At 53.4% G+C, this 19,606-nt stretch overlaps 5 protein-coding genes across 5 annotated transcripts; 2 read left to right on the forward strand and 3 right to left on the reverse strand.

Moving 5' to 3' along the window:
• Positions 1-16: 16 nt before the first annotated feature.
• On the reverse strand, positions 17-1,954 carry QC763_102710 (uncharacterized protein; the record flags this gene model as incomplete). Its single annotated transcript, XM_062906829.1, has 1 exon — positions 17-1,954. The coding sequence occupies one exon, from the start codon at positions 1,952-1,954 to the stop codon at positions 17-19; it is 1,938 nt and encodes a 645-aa protein (XP_062769717.1).
• Positions 1,955-2,271: 317 nt separating this feature from the next.
• On the forward strand, positions 2,272-10,898 carry MDM12_1 (Mitochondrial distribution and morphology protein 12). The gene is made up of 2 exons (XM_062906830.1): positions 2,272-10,189; positions 10,248-10,898. The coding sequence occupies exons 1-2, from the start codon at positions 2,817-2,819 to the stop codon at positions 10,345-10,347; spliced, it is 7,473 nt and encodes a 2,490-aa protein (XP_062769718.1). The 5' UTR covers positions 2,272-2,816; the 3' UTR covers positions 10,348-10,898.
• Positions 10,171-14,576, reverse strand: QC763_102730 (uncharacterized protein; the record flags this gene model as incomplete). Its single annotated transcript, XM_062906831.1, has 3 exons — positions 10,171-10,994; positions 11,088-14,140; positions 14,211-14,576. 2 exons carry the CDS (start codon positions 14,574-14,576, stop codon positions 11,156-11,158), a joined length of 3,351 nt encoding a protein of 1,116 aa, XP_062769719.1. The 3' UTR covers positions 10,171-10,994; positions 11,088-11,155.
• A 462-nt stretch (positions 14,577-15,038) lies between these two features.
• On the reverse strand, positions 15,039-19,410 carry QC763_102740 (uncharacterized protein; the record flags this gene model as incomplete). The annotated part of the gene is made up of 2 exons (XM_062906832.1): positions 15,222-19,410; positions 15,039-15,138 (listed from the first exon to the last, which is right to left on the reverse strand). The coding sequence occupies exons 1-2, from the start codon at positions 16,970-16,972 to the stop codon at positions 15,039-15,041; spliced, it is 1,851 nt and encodes a 616-aa protein (XP_062769720.1). The 5' UTR covers positions 16,973-19,410.
• PEX2 (peroxisome assembly protein (Peroxin-2)) lies at positions 17,674-19,332 on the forward strand (the record flags this gene model as incomplete). Its single annotated transcript, XM_062906833.1, has 1 exon — positions 17,674-19,332. One exon carries the CDS (start codon positions 17,674-17,676, stop codon positions 19,330-19,332), a length of 1,659 nt encoding a protein of 552 aa, XP_062769721.1.
• Positions 19,411-19,606: the final 196 nt, after the last annotated feature.

Here is a 19,606-nt window from a genome sequence, read left to right on the forward strand (position 1 = left end):
TACAAAGCGGTCATGCTTACACAACAGCTCCGACCTGTTTTCCCTTGTTGCGGCGAGGGCCCCATGCGTCTCTCAAGAATGCTGCAAAACACTGTTGCTGTACTGCTTCCTGTTGCTCGGGATCATCGATCGTTTCCCACGGCCTTTTGATACCCTCACCCGATACCCTGTACTCTATATGAGACTTGGGAATTCCAGCAGCTGCTTGTTGAAGAGCGTCCTCTCCACTGTCTTGCAAGGATGGAGATGGCGCACCATCATTCATTGCCTCATTATCCTCCTGTCTGTCAACCGACCCCATGGCATCGTCCTCACGGTCCCAGATCGAATTACCAGACGCTGTTGTTTCCAATGACGGAAAGTTTACCTGCGTCTCAAACCGTACACTCGAAGATGGGAGTCTCGACGCCGTCATATTGACCGGCCGCGTACTCTGGGTATGAAACTGGCGAGACGAGGCAGAGATAAACCTCGATGCCGGGCCAACAACCTCTGTAGAGCGACGATGACCCCCACGAGGATGTATCTCGAATGGCCGGTCTTCTGCCGTGGAAATCGGATCAGTTGCCAACTCGGCGATGTGGGTTGAAGATCTCGTGGCAGGATTCAGAGGCATTGGCGGGGAATCCGGAAGATAAATAGGGCTTGAAGCTTGGTTGTGCTGTGCGTTATGATGCTGTCCAATCCTCGCTGGTGCGGGCGTCGAGAACGCATTCGATCTTTGAATATGCTGCACCTCAGGTGGCTGAACGCTGGGCTGTAGAGGTGTTGTCTGAGCTTCAATCACAGAGACTTTATCGGGGTAGCGACGGCGGACATCCTTTAGTCGGTCGCTAGAAAGAACGCCTTTCATATACACTGGTTGTGGAACATGGACGCAATACCACTCCCAAGTGGTCAGGGGCGTTTGGTCCTCCCTGAGCTGTTCGATGTATTCCAGATAATCGCCCGAGAAAACACGGATGTAGTCGTCTAGAATGTACTGTGGGACCGTTTTCTTTTTCTGCAGAGGTATCAAAGAGAGAACCCCGCGGACAAAGTCACCCAGACTACCATCGTAGTCTGGATAAGTCTCTTTAAAGATGTTATAGGGGTCTTGGGAAGCAGGTACGTTTGGCGGAGGCTTGTCAGTACTCCCGCTTGATCTTGGCAGACCACCGCCACGTAGAATCATGCTGGGAACAGCAGCTGGTTGCATGGCCGGCTGTGCACGTATGACCAGTGGACTGGCTGGCTGTGTACGAATCGCCATCGGACTGGCTGGTACTGAGGAACTGGGTGGTAACGACGAACCGGCTGGTGGTGGAGGGCTGGCTGGTTTTGGCAGAGAGAGAATCGATGGCCGGGTCAGCTGCATGCTAACCTCTGCTGGGTTGAGACTGGCAGCAACATTCTTCATAAGACGCTGTCGCTTTGGCTTGGGTGGCGACACGGTAACAGACGGCTCGGGATATGTGGATGGTATGACTTGTGCTGAGGGCGGCGTCGGTCCAGGGGGAATAGGGATCCCGGAGGCCTGTGGTTCACTCGGGTGGGCGTCCGTATGGAGCGGAGCTTTGGGGCCTTGAATCTCGGCTTCATCTTCAGAAGAGTCAGAACTGTTGCTAGGTAAAGAAAGTTCCACAACTGCTGCTAGCTGAGGTTCCTTTGTTTGTGGAGGAGCTGGTATAGGTGACGATGGCACGCCAGCAGCAGGTAGACGTCGAGAACTCTGTGAGCTTGCTCTGACATGATCTGATAGTGGAGGTTCCGCTAAAGGAGATCGTCGTCGAGTTTCTGTATAGCCAGCTTTGATCTTGTCCAAAATTGCCGCTGGAACATGACCCTTATGCCAAGAATCACTCTTATTCAATAGCTCTTCCTGGTCTTTGGGAACCTCAACAAGACGGCGGGGTATTTTTGTGGCTTTGCTGCCAAGCAGGCTGGGGGACCACGTCGGAAAGGGACCGGCCATTGTCCTAAGGGTGCGTAGAGCTGAGGTTGTCAAGAAGTTTCGATAATCATGATCAGAAATTGTGAAACTGTGTACATCCAATAGCAGAACGATGTTGTGTGGTAGTGTTGCAGTAACAACAAGCTTGACAGTTGAACGCGCTAAAGAAAGAAACGCGTCTCAACAATCATCTTCATATTGCCGGCCGTTTGGTTGACACCAACTCACATGAGCTGCCCCACATTCAGCTCCCCCACTTCAGCTAGACCCCTCATCCCAAGAAGAATGCAATATTGCCTGTTCAGCCAGAGACAACCACCGATTGTTAACATCTACAGGCGGGATACACGCTATAATATGTTAAGACCCCCAACAGCGTTACAACCAATATTTTGTCCAGTGACCTGTCCAGTGACGACATGCCCCTCAAGGGTCCTGCAGCAGCCTGACAGGGCAACGATCATCCCGCTTCCAGGCTGCATCTCGACCGAACCTCAATCCAACCTCAGCATTGACTGCACTGTGATCTCGTAGTTGTGGTCTGGTCTCGTCAGAGTTTCTTGATTTGATGATGGCATCCAGATGGTTTGATCTCTGGTAGTCGACAACCATCGTTCGTTCCTGCTGTCTGGTTTGTTAGTGCAGGTAACGTCGCCCAACGTCATCTGCATTCGCTTCGGCAAGGGTCTCGAATCAACACAGCCCACCTTCCATCATTTCCACCTCTAACCACCACTAAAAGCTGTTACGATTCAAAGCAATCCTCTTTATTTTGTTCCTATAGCAAACGCCATTGTATCGGGCTTTTCGAAGCATGCGATTTGTCTCGGGTCGGCCCAACCGTCCAGTTGTATCACCCTGACCAAAGCCCCTTATCAGTGTGATGGCCAGCCAGAATGGTCTTCGACCCCCCTCTCTAGCTCCGCCCGGCCCTACGTCTCCAACCGCCACCCGAAGTCGCCGCGGCTCTCTGGTTTCTCCTACTTTTTCTACGTATGCCGAAAGAGAACAGCTCTCACTCGCCCTCGACAAGATCCATACCTCAGCCAGTCAGTCGGATGTCCTCACCACATTCAATGATTTCGCACCTCCCCCAAGTAGCCTTCCGGCTTCGGACAAGCAAGGAACTGCTGGCGAGATTGTACAGCAAGGGTTGAGCGGCTTATACAGCAGGATAAAGGAGGCTGTCAGTGGCGTGGGCAAGAATTCTGCTCAGGAGGTGGACGATGCCGACAGCCATGATGGGGCTTCCAGGAGAAGCTTGAACCTTGTGCCGAGGGGGGACGGTGGCGTAACAAATGCAACCTTCAACTCTGCCGTCTCCTCTGATGCTGCGGTATCTGGCTTGTCTTCTTCAGGCTTGGCTACAGCAACAGCCGACTCTTCGTCACCGGCTGTACAATCATCCAAGGCCTCCTCCATAACGACGGCATCAACTTCAAAACACTTGCCTCCGGGTGCCCAGAACCTTCCAAAAATCTCCGTGGCTGCCACATCCACAAATACCCCTGCCATTCCGGTGGTATCAACGGGTTTCGCCGAAAGTGATACTGTCCGTGGTACAACGACCCGTGAAGAGTTGCCCAGTCGTGGATCAGGACGGGGCAGTATAAGTAGGCTAAGCGAAGTGGGAAACAGCACGCTCCTGACTGGGAATGGAAGTTTGGACAGCGTGGCGACCACTGACAGAATCATGGTTCCGGGGCGAACGAGGAGAGAAGATGCTCCGAGTCTTGATGGCAGCGCAGATGCTCCCCGTAGCCCGATACAAACGACGGCGGAGGCTCGTTCGTCATCCCTTAGCAGGGCCACCCCACCTGACGCGATGAGACGGCCAGCAGTGATTGACCGGATCACCTTTACAAAGGGCAGTAGCCATTCAAGGTCATCTTCCATGGAGCCCGGGACTGCTGAAGCTAGCCCTATCAGCACCTCAGCTCACAGCACGGTGTACCACGATTCCTTTAGACATAACGAGAGACCCCAGAGACTTCAGTCGGGTGTCATGAGGATACCCGGGACGACTGCCAACGAGGGTGCCCCTGAAATGGTTAATGCGAGGTTGGAGCGAATGCGAAAGCAGGTCCTAAGTAAGGAGTTTTGGATGGCCGACGAGACTTGCAAAGAGTGCTTTTTGTGTGGGACTCCTTTCACTGCCTTCCGAAGAAAACACCATTGTCGGACATGCGGGTGCATTTTTGATTCCAAGTGCACGTCCAACATCTCTGGAGCAAAGTTCGGCGTCCAGGGCTCTCTGAGAGTTTGCAAGACGTGTCTCAATGTTATCAATCGTCGGTACGACAGTGGTTCAGATGATTCAGCAGACGAATCCTATCTCCCAGCTATTTTTCGAGCCAACCAGTCAAAGTCCGTGCCCACAGCTCTCAAACAAAAAGAAGGCGACGAGGCAAGCATCATGGAAAGAACCGAGCAGGCCGACCACACCCGAAGTGCGACCACACCCATGATGGCAATTCCAGCAACCAGACGTGTCGGGGACAGCAATAGGAATTCTGCCATTTTAGAAATCGATATGCCTCAGCTGAGTCGGCCAAGCTCATCGCGGTCGCTCAAGTCATTGTCAACTAGTCGTCCACAATCATCGGGCCATCGCAGGCACCACTCCAAGCACAATTTCTTGACTAGGCTCAAGGGGGCTCCTGATGAGAGAGCGCCGTTTCGCAAACCAGCCGGGGATGACCCGGGAACCAAGTCAAACGCCAATGCCTTTCATGCCGACAACATTATCGACCCGGAGCTGGCCGACTACATGTCTGATGAGTCGAGTGAAGACGAGCAACAAATGGGCAGCATTTTTGCCACCATGAACAGCAGCGACTTCCAACCCGCCAGCCTTGACCCCGATCGATCAAGTTTCGGCACTTATCTGGGAGCAGGCAGGAAACACCGGTTCCGTCATGGCGAGAAGAGTACCAGCGGCCTCAGCTATACCAGCCGCGGTTTTGATGAGGCTGTCGGCGGTGCTGGTGGTAGCAGCGGAGGTGGTTTGCAGAATTTATCAATCCATGCACGACCACCCCGAAGGAGGAATATGAGCATCGCAAGCATCAGCGCCCATCATTTGCGATCACCACGACCTAAGTCAGCCATCATCAAAGGCAACTCTGCCTCGACCGACGCCCTGTCTATCTTTGAGAGCGGCGTTGAAAATTCAGGGTCAAAGCGGAATGATGCAACACGCGAGGGCAAGCTTCCCGAGGAGGGTCTCAACCCGGCGAGCCTGCAGCATGTAAAGAAGCTCTTCCGGCAAATGCTGGATGATGCCGAGATTCCCAACCCGAGCAGCTGGGAGCGGGCTCTTATCCCTATTCTCGACAAATGTGCCGATGATGTCGACCCCGATATCCGCAACGGGGACGACATGGATATCCGGCATTGGGTCAAGCTCAAGAAGATCCCAGGGGGCAGGCCAAGTGACACAGCCTACGTTCACGGAGTTGTCTTTACCAAGAATCTTGCACTCAAGAGCATGCCCCGCAGGATCCGCAATCCCCGGGTCGTTGTCATCACCTTCCCACTCGAGTATCAGCGCCATCCAGAGCAGCACTTTATGAGTTTGCAGCCCGTTATTGAGCAAGAAAAGGAGTATCTGAGAATGGTCGTGAACCGGATTCTCAACCTTGAACCGCATGTGCTGCTGGTGGAAAAGAGTGTTGCCGGAGTGGCTTTACAGTACCTGTCGGAAGCCAACGTCGCTGTTGCTTACAACGTCAAACCAACCGTTATTGAAGCTGTCTCGAGAATCGTCAACATGCCCGTTATTTCATCCATGGACATGCTTAGTCTTGGCGCTCGGGTGGGCACCTGCGAGAGTTTTGAGGTCAAGACATATGTCAATCATGGGATAAAGGGCAAGAAGAAGACGTACATCTTTCTTTCGGGGTGTCCCAAGGACCGCGGCTGTACCATTGCCCTGCGTGGGGCTTCCACTCCGATACTGTCACGCATGAAGCGCATCACCGAGTTCATGGTCTATGTGGTCTACAACCTAAAGCTGGAATCATGCTTGATGCGCGACGAGTTTGTCCAGATCCCAACTGAGATAGAGTCTGTCTTGACTTCCACTCTCACGTCACGGCAACCCACCGACGACAGTCTTCTGATCTCTCCTGGGTGTGTCCCCGATCCCACCAGCCAGCGCCCTGCTATTTTGATTACATCACAAAGCACCGAGGGAGAGAAACTGGTGGAACAGTCTCGGGTCAATGAGGACTCTCCTGCCGAGCAGGAGCTGGCTGCAAACACAACCAGCACCGGGCCAGAGACTCAGCCGTCGGCGGATGCCACTCAAAAACTCATATCATTACACGAGTCTCACTCGCATGTCCAAGTGCCAGAGGATGTACCAATGCCGACCTTTTACAGTGATATGGTGGCAAAGTACGAAACTCGAATCCTTTCAGCGTCGCCATTTGTCAAGTTTACACAGCCCTACCTTCTCATGAAGGCGCGCGAGCAAGAAAGGCGGTTGGTCTACCTGCGCCGTCTTCGCGACCAAAACATTGTCGAAGATCCCGAAGAGAGCGAGAAGCCCCGACCACTACGGTTCCAGCTCATCAAGCCAGAGATGGTGCACGAGATTGGCCAAAAAGCCCCTCGAAAAGTAATGGAGGTCCTGCATGCAGTCCATGATGTCGAGTATGACAAGGCTCTGCACAACTACCAGACGCAATCCAGACAATGGGAAACATATATCCAGGACAGTCTCGATCTCTTCGACCCCTATTCTCATCAGAACATCGTAGTGCTCTATTCGGTCACTTGCACAGAAACCAAGATACCGTGCGTGGAGCCTGGCCTCGTCGCCATCGAGTTCTATAATGAGCATCCTGATGCCAACGGCAACATGGATCAAGATTGCACCCTGGGCCAGTACATCGAGGACATTTGCGAAGGCTCTGATATGGTGTGTCACGCCAACGGCTGTGATAGAAAGATGCTTGATCATCACCGCACCTATGTCCATGACAACGCTCGTATCACCATCATTCTTGAGAACTCGCCGGCTTGGCCCGAAAACTTTCCGGAGAAACCCCAAGAGTCCGAGGGCGACAAGGATGGGACCGGCATATGCATGTGGAATTACTGCAAAGAGTGCAACAAGCATTTCGGTCTCATGCCCATGTCTGTCAGCACCTGGAAGTATTCTTTTGGCAAATACCTGGAGCTCTCGTTCTGGAGCAGATGCGTCCGCTCGAGCCTGCAGAATGAGTGCCCCCATGACCACCAAAAGGACCACGTTCGGTTCTTCTACTACCTGTATCGCGACATTGCTGTGAGAATTCACTACGACCCCATCGATCTGTTCGAGATCATTGTGCCACGGCCAAGGATCACATGGAAGGTGGATCACGATTTGCGGCTCAAGAATGATATCTTCACCAAGGCCGAGGAGCGTTGGGTTCGGTTCATGACTTCGGTCCGGGCTCGACTCAAGAGCATTCGAATTGACAGTGTGCTTCCAGAGAAAGCGGAAGCCTGCACAGCAGAGATCGAGAGGCTGACCAAGAAGGCCCACGAAGATCAGGCAGAATTGGTCCGGAGTCTCCAGGAGACATACATGAGCTCCAAGTACTACGAAGTCATTCCCTTCAACATTGTTATCCGCGGAATGCTGGAGAAGGTGACGGATTGGGATGCAGCTTTCACCAAATTCGAAGCCGACTTCCTTTCCGACAAGGATGTCCGACAACTGACCATCATTCAACTCAAGAAGATGTTCACAGACAATGAGTCAAAAGAGTCCCTTCCGAGTACTGACGGCACCACGTCTGTTGGCTCGGAATCCGAGGAAAAATCTACTCCCACTGCGTCCCAGCCCAGTAGTTCGGAGTTTGAAGAAAAGCCCACACAGAATACCGAGGGTGAGAGCCGGCCACCGGAAACCCCTGTATCGCCGACCTCGAGGCCAGTCGAAACTGCAACGGAAGAAGCAGCTGCCAGCCAAGCTGATGAGCTTCTCGAGAGGGTCGAGCCTTTGGACCTCGCGACGCCTACTTCACCGACGTTGGTGAAGAGTATCCTGACCGGTTCGGAGCTTGCCTCCGATGTCACCAAGCAGTCGCCATCTCCACCAAGTGAGGAGATACCAGCAGCAACGCCTGAAGCAAATTCTCTGATGCCGCCTCCGGCAACTCCTGCTGCACCGGCTGCGTCTCCCCAGCCTGCAGAGCCTCAACATATGTCATTGACAGAAAAGGTCGAGCAGCTACGTCGCGAACAGCGTGCCGCATCAACTGATGCGACCGGCACAGGCTTTGTTGGTGAAGGTGGTGCAGAATCATCACGAGCTACAGGAGACCGTGCTATCTCGAGAAAGACAGGTCAAGCGGTATCGCCTCCAATGGTTCGCGCTTTATCCCAGCCGGTAGGGGCACTTCCCAGGACACAGTCTACTATCGGAAAGCTATTGAAAGAGCAAAAGGCGCAGGATGCGGCTTCCGAGGGACAGAAGGCCGTGCCTGAGAAAGCGGAGAAGAAGTTCACTGATCGCATTGGACTCGGGGCTCTGAAGAATCGAAAGGCCCCGCCGTCGGCAATTCCGCGTTATGTCCACAAGAGGGAATCCAAGGTGTCGACGCTTGCGCGCCATTTTGAGCAACTAAGCCGTGAGTTTGAAAAGGAGCGGATGCGGGATCGCAAGCAACGGGCAGCAAAGATGCAGTCTACGAGAGCCTTCCTTCCACGTACGTCCACTAAGACTATAGTCGAAGTCTACAAGGACGTGGACCAAGCCGTCAAAGAGCCTGGCCCCGACGAGGAGCAGCACATGGAGAAGCATCACAGCAATAGGAAATATGATGACTCTTCTCAGCCAGCTGCTGATACCACGCCGGAAGACTCACAGAACAAGGCGTCTGAACCAAGCTCGCCACTTGCACCATCCTCTGGGCCACTTACCCAAGAGGAAACCCGAAACGATGCAGATGGCGATGATGCTCAACACGAAGATCATGCGGGATCTGATGATGAGGGTGCAGGCAGCGATGCGGATGCTTCCACCATCACGTTCGACGAGTTCATGCCTGACGCTAAAGAGATTGCCAGCTCTCTCGAGCCCGGGGATGAGATCCCAGAAGAGCTCCCAAGACATCAGAAGAAGAGTCTGATGACCATGTTGACTAATTTCTGGGCTGAACGTTCGGCTAGCAATTGGACACCACTGGAGTATCCCATCAACGCGACAGATCACATCTTCTTTGATTCGGATGTCATTGTGAGGGAGGATGAGCCCAGCTCGTTGTTGGCTTTTGCTCTCAACTCTGAAGATTACAAGACAAAGCTTGCCGAGATTCGTCAGCGGTGGGAGATGTCCAACCAGCGAGAAACAGATGAAAGCAGTGACGGCCTTGAAATGAAGCAGCAGCCATCTTCAGGTCTGTCCAAGGCCGAGCTGGAAAACAGTCTACTGCGGTCTACCGGTACGCATCTCAAGTACCAGTTCGCAGAGGGCTCAGCAAAGATGATGTGCAAGATTTTCTTTGCCGAACAATTCGACGCCCTCCGTCGCAAAGTCGGTGCTGCTGACCGCTTCGCCGAGTCTCTGTCTCGCTGCCTCAAGTGGGATTCCAAAGGCGGCAAGACAAAGTCTGTCTTTCTCAAGACGCTCGACGACCGGTTTGTCCTCAAGGGTCTGTCGCCTGTCGAGACGTCTTCGTTCCTCAAGTTCGCCCCGGACTACTTCGACCTGATGGCGCATGCCCTCTTCCACGATCTACCTTCTGTCATTGCAAAGATGCTCGGCTTCTTCCAGATCATCATCCGCAACCCCGTCACCAACACGGAAATCAAGCTCGACCTGCTCGTCATGGAGAATCTGTTTTATGACCGGTCACCGACAAGAACGTTTGACCTCAAGGGGTCGATGCGCAACCGGAGGATCCAGTCGACGGGGGAGCAAAACGAGGTGTTGCTAGACGAGAACATGGTGGAGTACATTTATGAATCTCCCCTATTTGCCCGGGAGCATTCAAAGAGGTTGTTGAAGACGTCGGTTTTTAATGATACGCTGTTTTTGGCGAGGATGGGCGTGATGGATTACAGCCTGATGGTGGCGGTGGATGAGGTGAAGAAGGAGCTGGTGGTGGGGATTATTGACTGCATCCGGACGTATACGTGGGACAAGCAGCTGGAGAGCTGGATCAAGAATAGGGGTTTTGCGGGCGGGGGGAGGAACAGGCCGACGGTGACGAGCCCGAAGGAGTATAAGAGTCGGTTTAGGGAGGCTATGGCCAGGTATATCGAACTCCGCATTGAGTTTGGAAAGAGGTGATGCTGACGTGATATGTGATAGGTATATCCTACAAGCTCCCAACTGCTGGCATACGTTTGGGAATCATTTGCCGCCTAATACGCCTGCTACGCCGAGGACGAGGTTTGAGGCGGATGTTTGAGGGGTTTCATTTGCTTTGTTTTGTTTTGTTTTTGTTTTGTTGTGCTATAATGGGAGGATTATTAGTGGTGAGATATCTGGTGGGAGTTGTCTTGTTGTTTTGGCACACACGAAGTGGAATCATAGCATGGAATTATTTGGAATTTTTTTTTGGCTGCATAGCACGGGCGGTGGTGGCAGCAGCGGGTAAACGATTTTTTTTGATGGTCATATATATATAGGTACTGCATTCTGTCCCTTTTTTTTTTTTGGTTTGTTTGGCAGTTGGGGAGGGTGCGTGGGGGTTTATGTCATGCATAGCGAGCGGGTGGTTGTGGTAGTCAGGGAGTAAATTGAAGAGAATACATGTACACTCAGGCAATGCTTTCTATATGTCAAGGTGAACCAGCGGGAGGAAATGAGAGGTTTACACTTATTCCACTACTCAATAATCTTTTTACCTTTTAAATCGATGTGTAAACACCAACAACACTGAACAAGTCTGTACAATTATCATTGCATTTTGTTAGCTCTTGATATAGCCATTTTCCTCCTTTTTTTTTTGGCCTCTCCTGAAACCAACCTCGAAGCCAGCCAGCCAGCCCTCTTTCATCGCTTGCTTCTCCTCCCCTTTAGGTAACTCCTGCTATTAACCCCCCCCCTCCTCTCCTTTGCAGCTCAAACACTACACAACAAAGTCATCAGGAAATAGTCCGTTTTGTGCCTCCCCTCTTCCATTAACACGGACTAATCTCACGAAACCTCGAATCGACAATTCACTTTTTTCTGGAATATCCCCCCCCAACCTGTTTTGATCCCCCTTCCCCCCCCTATTTCGGCCCAGCAACTCCCCCCTGACTCAACCTCTGAAACCCCATCAACACCTCCCGATCAACATTAACCGCCCACTGCTGCTCAAACACCCCCTCCCCACCCAGCCTCTGCACCAAATCCTGCAACCTCACCTTGACAAACCCGTACGTCGCCACCGAGTGCACCGGGTCCTTGTGCGCAAACGTCCTCTCGTGAATATCCAGCGGAGTATCATACTCAAAGCTCGGCATCTCCCCCCAGACGAGGCTATCCTGCGGCCCCTCGGCCCCCCCTTGTTGCTCGGCAGTATCATCCGCCAGTTCCGTCACGATGTGCGTCCACATGGACAGATAATCCTGCAGCTTCCCCAACACGAGCTCCTGCACCGGCGAGGGCAGTTCCACCAGTCTTGTCAGGGCCAGGCAAGAGAGCTTCTCACGTTCGACATCGCCCATGGTGTCAAAGTTGGCGAACCACTGGGTCATCAACCAGGAGAGAACGGTATCGATTGGTCCGCCGTTTGTGAACCGCGACAACAGGTTGATAAACACTGTCGGGTCGGCGACGCACACCCGGGCAAAGAGGGCGTAATAGTCCGATTCTTTGAGTGTGCTGATTTTGGAGGGTTTCCGGTTGGGCCCAGTGGTCTGGGAGGATTCCCAGGCGCTGTGGAGGCCTTCGAGCATTGTGTGGACAAGGCCAGTCTCAAGGAGGTCTTGGACGATAACCGTTACTCCTTGAGACCCGCCGAATTCTTCAGAGAACCGGATCATGAGTTCGATCGACTTGGCGCCGAGCTGGGCTTGGTCGAGGCTGTTGGCGTCGACGGTTTTGGCGAGGGCCGCGAGGGTAGGGCGGCGGAGGGCGTCGCTGAGGAGGTCTTGTGGTGCGAGAGAGATGTACGATTTCACAATCTCGAGGCACTGGTTCGAGACGGCGGAGTCGTATTCTAGGAGGGGGAGGGCCAGCTGGACCATCCGGGTGAGCTCAGGATTCAGTGGTGGGACGCTCTGCATCAGCAATGACCTCCAGAGCTCCACCGACTCTTCAATAAGGTGAAGATGCAGTGGCGAGTCGGGGTTCATCGCCTCTGCCAGGAGTGGCAGGATCAGTGGTTGATATCGCTGCGAGTCGGCCCGCATCGACATGACGAGAGCTGTCATGATGGCAAGCACCGACTGCTTGATCATGTACTCTTCACTTCCGACCGACTCCCACAACTTGGGGAGTGTCATCATGATGGTATCTCCAAACTGCGAGACATGTTCCTCCATCCTGCTGACGATCAACCTGATCGTGTCCAAAACCGCCAGTTTTGTCTCGTCGCTCTCTACAGTTGAGAGCAAGCCGATCAAAAGCTCGAAGAAATCCGGCGCATATTGCAGGAAGGGTTCAGACTTGAACTCAAAGTCATCGGCGATATACTTGAACTGACGCGCAGCCGTAATGCGCACCACCTCATCATTGTGATCGTCAGCTGGGTTCAGCAAGTGGCGATAGATCTCAAACACCACTTTTCTGTTCGCTTCGGAAATCTTGATGGTGATCCACTGGCTTAGCAAAATAGCAATCCGCCGGCGGAGCACCTTGGCCATCGTGTCCTGTACCTGAGCATCCTTGACGAGCGTTGTGGTCAGGAAGCGATCAAAGTCAAAGTTGTGGTGCACAACGGCAGCGGCACACCCAAGAGCACAGTAAGCGGCCTCTTTCGTGACAATGTCCATGTCGACTTTGGTGGCGAGCTCACAATAGCTGAGAAGCGGCTGACCCAACTCCCTATAGTGTGTCAACAGGTCTATCAGCAACCTCTCAGCGCATGGGCGGATAGCCCACTCGTAGGCCTGGCCCTCTGTGCGTTCCTGAGCTTCCCATTCCTCCGGGCTCTCTTCCCAGGCATCGAGATCTGACTTGCGGAAAATAAACAGCTTGCTGATGATCACCTGAACAATATCCAGAAGCAAGTCCCTGTTCAGCAGTTCGACCTTGATAACGTGAATTGCTTGTGTTTCCAGCTCCTTCATTTCTGGGGTCTGGAACTTGAACGTCTGAGCCGGTCGGTAGGCGATCCCAATACAACTCCTCAGCAACAAGAGTCCCTTGAGAGCCAACTTTTCCGCTAACGGCCCCTCGTGCTTGGTATTCCCTGTTGTGCTCTCTGTCTGCTTGATCCCACCAGACTTCTCAAACACCTGCGAGAAGTCCTTCACAAGATTCCAATAGGCTCTAACTAACGGAATCGAGTTTGGAAGAATCGGGAAGCTGCAGGGATGCAAATTCGCCATATCGATGTGTAGTTTGGTAAACTGGATGAGATGCTTGCCGACGAGATCTTGGTACGGTATCGGGATCCACGATTCGTGACTGACACCGTGGAGGAACTGATCGAACTGTGTTTGTGATAGAGACCACAGCCCCTGAACCATGCTGTCCTTGTGCGGCTCCTTGTATCCAACTGTGACCAACCGCCTCAAGATCTTGAGTGCTATCAAGCTGTTTTGCATGGCATAGTCGGCGTCATCCTCGTCTCCCCGTCCTTTCATGAGGAACTCCTGCCAATAAGCCGTCTTCTCGGTGTAAATCTCTCCCAGAAGCTGGACCAGGTCCGGTGTGACCTTCTGAAGAGCGGTCTGTGACCTCGCCAACCGCGCCGTGCTGAGCTCTTTGACTATTCGGAGCATAACCAACAGGGCACCGCCAAGGTGCATGGGGTTCCCACCCCGGGCCGTTCGGGTAACGTTGATGATATTGGCGATGGCATCGGGCCAGCTATCGGGGTAATCTATCCTCACGATCTTGGCGGTAACCAGGGCGTTGTGCAGTGCGAGCTGTCTGTCCTCCTCGTCCACCGAACCTTGCAGAAGCCGAGAGCGTATGAGCTCTTTTTGTGGTGGTGGAATGGCATGTTTCGCTCTGGGTCGCCAATACTTGTCGATGCCGTTTTTGAGCACGATGATGGCGAGCCATCGAACCTCTCTTCGTAGTGACTTGTCGAGGAATATGGTCTGTTGTCAAACAAGTCCGTCAGCAACTGCAAAGTAGATTTGTGAGGAACAGCAAGTTCCCTCCACCTACCTGAAGAGTAACATAGTAGTCGGGATGCGACTCCCAAGCCTGTATCTGCTGGCCAGCAGACTGTCTCTGGGCTTGGTCGGTGGAGATGGATGCAGCTTCGAGGGTTCTGCAGAGCTCGACGGGTGTGAAGGGCGTAGCTTCGCCCGGGACTTCGATCGCGAAACTCATCGTTCTTCTGGTCTGCTCGATCGTTGGTATGTTTTGCGATTTTGGAATCGAAGAGAACCGTTCAAGGTGCCTGGGCAGGTCGAAGCTTGGTGGGGGTGAGCAGCCTAAAGATAGGTAGCGGGGCATAAAATCAAGTGGAGCTGCTCCGACAGGGGGGTCCTTCAACGTCGTCACGGCAGACAGGGGTATTGTGTTCATGAACTTTTTAATGGCAATCAAAGCTTCCTGAAATCAGTCGAAAAGATTTAGACCATCTCTATCAACCATCCTTCAATGCCCATCTCAGTGATCTTTGGTTTTGTTTCTCTGCCACTGCTTATCACTCAGAACCCCAAAATGACTGGATACCAAACACGGCCTCCATTCGGCTGACACGAACACCAAATGCTGCTTGTTTATTATTTGTCCTTCCTTCCCTCCCCCCTCATTGATACCACACCATCACCTCCCCCTTTACTCTCTCGACTGGACAGTCAGACCCAAGAAGTAGCACAAGAAACAAAGCTGTGAGAGCGTTCCACAAAGCCGATCGGCCATTGCCGAAAGTATCGTGCTCTCGAAGTCTTCTTTCTCCCAGTCTGAGACAGAGAGAAAAGAGAAACAGGACCCGACCCGACAGACAGCTGCCTGCCGAGACCACCACACACGACAGATGTACGTTTATTTGTCACACAATGCAATCCCCGCAAAAGATCCCTCATCCTCATAAAACTTCCTGCGCCCAGTTCCATCCATGTTGAAGCGGTACACCGCTCCACCCCTGTATCGTGTGTGTTATCAAAGCGGTCAGCTTGCTGAGCGGCCAGTGAGGTCATGAGAGAATGGGAGAGAAGGTTGACTCACAAGTCTGTAGCGTATATGTGTCGATTCTTCCTGTCAAGAGTGATGCCGATAGCCTCGTGCAGGTTTCTGGCTAGGATCTTGTGGTCGGTATACTGGCCATCAGGGCCCCTTTCAGCCCTGTTCAAGCTGTTGCCACGAGGAAGCTCCCCTCTGTCAGTCCAGTACATGAACTTGCCTTCCTCATCGATCTCGATATCGATAGGCTCCGGCAGGCCCTGGAACAGACATTCGATGTCGGTCCTCGTAGAAGCATCATGCCCAGGAGGTGTATGTATGTTCGCCCTGAAAATGCGCCCTTTGGATCCCTTGGACGGACCCTTTTGCGTCCAGTAAAACTTCCCTTCCAATGGGGCAAGCCCGAGGCCCACGCACCACTTCGTCTGGTCGTCAAAGCCAGTCGCCCAGTCCCCGTTGCGGATGAGGACTTCCAGTCCAGAGCCATCAATGTTACATCGGAAGACGCGCATGCCTTCGCGGTCGGAAAAGTACATCTTGGAGCAGTCATCGTCAACAGCAATCTGCTTGGGCGTGTGTACCGTGCCGGAGGGGATGATGACCTTGATGTCGCTACCGTCCAAGTTGCACGACATGATGCTGCCGTCGTTTTTGTTAGGCACACCCATGTTGCCCCAGATAATCTTACCTTCTGATGGGCAGAGAGCGATCCCGTCTGGCATGGGCTGGTGGTCCACTATGGTGCGGAGAGGGGTTTGGCCATCCGCGCTGCCCACGAGGATACGGCCACGTTGGTACACCTCCTCTGGCGCGTTGTTGAGGCCAAGGTCGAGGATGTACAAGGTCGGAGCGTGCAGGTTGTCGTAGGGGGTTTGCTGTTGGCCAGCAGTCTTGGTGGTATAACCTGGTGGGTACAGACCGCCCTTGCTGCACTTGGCCCCGAGCCTGCCCTCCTGGATGTACTTTTGGAGGAAGGCTATGACGCCTGGGTCGTGGAGATTCCGCTCCTGGATGTAGTGCTGCTCGATGAGTGACACAGTGTCCAAGCCTACTGAGTCCATCAGCTCGCATGGGGGAACACCGGTCTTGACAAACATCTCATTCCACACCATGTCGAGCTCTGCTGGTGAGGCTACCCCCTCGGATAGCACCATCAAACATTCTCGCTTGATAGCGGCCCAGACGCGGTTGAGAAGAAAGCCCGTAGACTCTCGGTGTGCCATGACTGGAAGCATGCCAGACCGTTTGAGGTGCTCTTCGAGAAAAGGAAAAATGTCCTCGTGCGTTGATCCGCTGGTCATGAGCTCGACAACGCGTATGTCGGGCGGGATGTAGTAATGCATATTCAGCATGCGCTTGGCCGTGTCAGGCTTCACTTTGGCCGCAATCTCCCGCGACTTGTAGGACGACGAGTTGGTTCCCAGTATCGTATCGGGTCGGACAACCTTTTCGAGGTCGGCAAAGGCGTTCATCTTTAGGTCGAGCTTCTCAGGCACGCATTCGATAACCAGCCACGAGTCCTCCACGGCAGGCTTCAGGTCCTGGAAACCATGCACGGAAATCTTGTCGGGGCTGACGGTGGGCTTGTACCTCCACATCTCGTTTTTGATGTACTGTAGAGCTCCATTGGTTTGCTGCGTGTCGGGATCGCGAATGTTGACCTTGTATCCGGCAGAGGCCCAGCAGGCTCCTATCCGGCGGCCTAGCACACCAGCTCCCAGGATGCCGACAGATCTGTTGATCGCCGTGGGGAGTTTCCACTTCGTCATGGTGGCCTCTTCAGTATCGGTTTCCATGAACCCACCACCAGCAAAGAGAAGATAAGAAGTTGTATGTATTGATCCTGAAGATGATCTGGACAGCACAGCTCAAGACATCTCCCAAACCCCTTTTCTCCCACCTAGCTTACCAGTTCTGGTCCAAACTCTAACGTACCTATTTTTAACGGAGACCATCCCGGTGCTCTTCCAGGTCATACTGGTATGCCTATGCAGCTGCATTGCTCGGCCATTGCGTCAGCAACGGAGCAGAACATTGGTACAGACCGAGTCATGGGTGAAAAAGGGTAGCATTACGGCTGAATAAATGGCTGGTGTTTGAACCTTACATAATCTCACTCATTCCCAGAAAAGTCAAGAGGATGAATAGATGTCAAGAGGTGAAGTTGAAGCTGGACATCGAACCCTGGAAATCAACATTGAATCCATACCCCCTTGCAAGGATCCCCACAGTGTGATTCGTGGGGAAGGGCGAAAACAAGTGGGCCGTGCCGCAACGCGCCAAGCCCGCATCCCTGAACCGTTCCGTCAGCTGCAACAGCTGCTGTCCGGATTCCAACCTCGGCTCTCTGAGTGCATCGACCGACCGCCCGGACCGACAGAAGCCATTCATTATCATGGGCGCATAGGGGGAAATGTGAAAGGAGCACCTTACGATATGCGTTTCCACCAATAAACAAACGCCCATCTTCACTCAGCCTCGTTCAAACACCAATGCGATGAGCGATTCCAAGCCCCCCAAAGACAGCAGCAGCCCCAGCGCAGCGGTCCTGGATGTCGCTGCTGCTGCTGCATCATCAACACCAACACCAGCACCAGTAGCAATAACACCCCCTTCCAACCCCCAATCAGCCCACTCCTTCGCCCAAGCCCAGCAACGCCTCATTGCCCGCCGACAAGCCCGCGATGCTCAAGAAGCAGCCCGAGTAGCAGCCCAACAATCCGAATCCCAACTCCGCGCACGCATCGCCGCCTCCCAATCCCCTCTCCTCCGACGGCTCGGCGCGTCGACACTTTCACTGTGGGATACCATCTCCAGCCGGGAGGGCACTCGCCCAGCCTTTCGCGTCGGCCAAGTAGACGCCGAACTCCTCGATGAGGAACTGGTCGAGCTGATGAAGGGACAAGTAGGGGAGGCGGTTCGGTACTACGGTGGTGGGGGAGGAGGAGGAGACAACAATATCAAACATGAGTGGGACGCCGAGATATCGCTTGCCCTGAGGGCCGTGATATTCAAGCTTACCATTTGGGATCATGACGCGACGTATGGTGCTGCGCTGCAGAATTTGAAATACACAGACGCCAGACACACGGGGAGTGTCTTGGTGCCGCCGAGCAAGTGGCAGAAGGGGTTGTATGGGTTGATGACGGTGGGAGGGAGGTACATGTGGTCAAAGTGGGAGAACTGGCTTAGGGAGCAGGATGGAGGTTATGATGAGCCGAGCCCGACGGTGCAGCGGCTCTCGAGCATGACGGACAGACTGTCGACGCTTCACGCCGCCGCTTCGTTTGCGTCGTTCTTGGTCTTCTTGTTACAAGGCCGCTACAGGACGCTTTTGGACCGGGTACTGCGCATGAGGCTCGCTCCACCTACCAGCCAGGTTAGCCGCGAGGTGTCGTTTGAGTACCTCAACCGCCAGCTGGTGTGGCATGCCTTCACCGAGTTTTTGCTGTTCGTGCTGCCGCTGGTGGGAATCAACCGGTGGAGGCGCTGGCTGGCACGGACGTGGCGGAAAACCAAGAAGATTATGAGCACAACAGGTGGTGAAGGCGCCGAGGAGAAGAAGGGTGAATTTGCCTTCTTGCCAGAACGGACATGCGCCATCTGCTACCAGGATCAGAACCAGGCAACAAACGAGAACGAGCTCATGGCTGCGGCTACTTCCAAGACTGGTGTGGTCGGATCGGCGCAGACTGATGTCACAAACCCTTACGAAACCATCCCATGTGGATGCGTCTACTGCTTTGTCTGCTTGGCGACAAGAATCGAAAGGGAGGAAGGGGAAGGTTGGAACTGCTTGCGGTGCGGCGAGCTCGTCAAGGAGTGCAAGCCATGGAGTGGAGATGTGTTGGAGCCCGAGTCAAAATCACCAGCTCAGAAGACGGTTGTGTTTGCAGATGATGTCAAGGATGCCTCCGACGATGAACAGGAGAACTCGCAGGTCTTGGTACAGCAAGAGGATGACGATGAATACCCAGAAGAGGAAGGTGAAGAGGGGGGGGAGGAGGATGAAGAGGCAAGTAGAAGTCTGGAAGACCTTCGGACAGAGTCAGCTAGCGAAGAATCCTCAGAACAGGAGGCTGACTCTGAGGGTGACGAATCGGAAGACTATGAGGCGGAGGAGGAGGAGTTGGGAGCGGATCTTGATGAGGACTAGTATTGTAGTAAGCATAGCGTGTGTGTTGTAAATAATGATGATACCTTAAATATGCAAGTGCTAAGTTGTGAACATGATACATCAAAAACGTTTGCGGTGGAGGAAAGAAGAAGAAAAAAGTGTGGCTACCAAAAAGAATCGAATCTGGGTGTCCAGAGGTTTCCAAAGATTAGAATGGGAGCATTGTAGGCCAACTCACGGTCACATCCGGTAAAAGGCAGGAAATGAGTGCGTTGTTGAGCTGGCCTGCTCCGACAGTCACCGCCAGAAAATG

This window comes from Podospora pseudopauciseta, chromosome 1 (assembly GCF_035222475.1).
Source record: "Podospora pseudopauciseta strain CBS 411.78 chromosome 1, whole genome shotgun sequence".
Classification (NCBI taxonomy): Eukaryota; Fungi; Ascomycota; class Sordariomycetes; order Sordariales; family Podosporaceae; genus Podospora; species Podospora pseudopauciseta.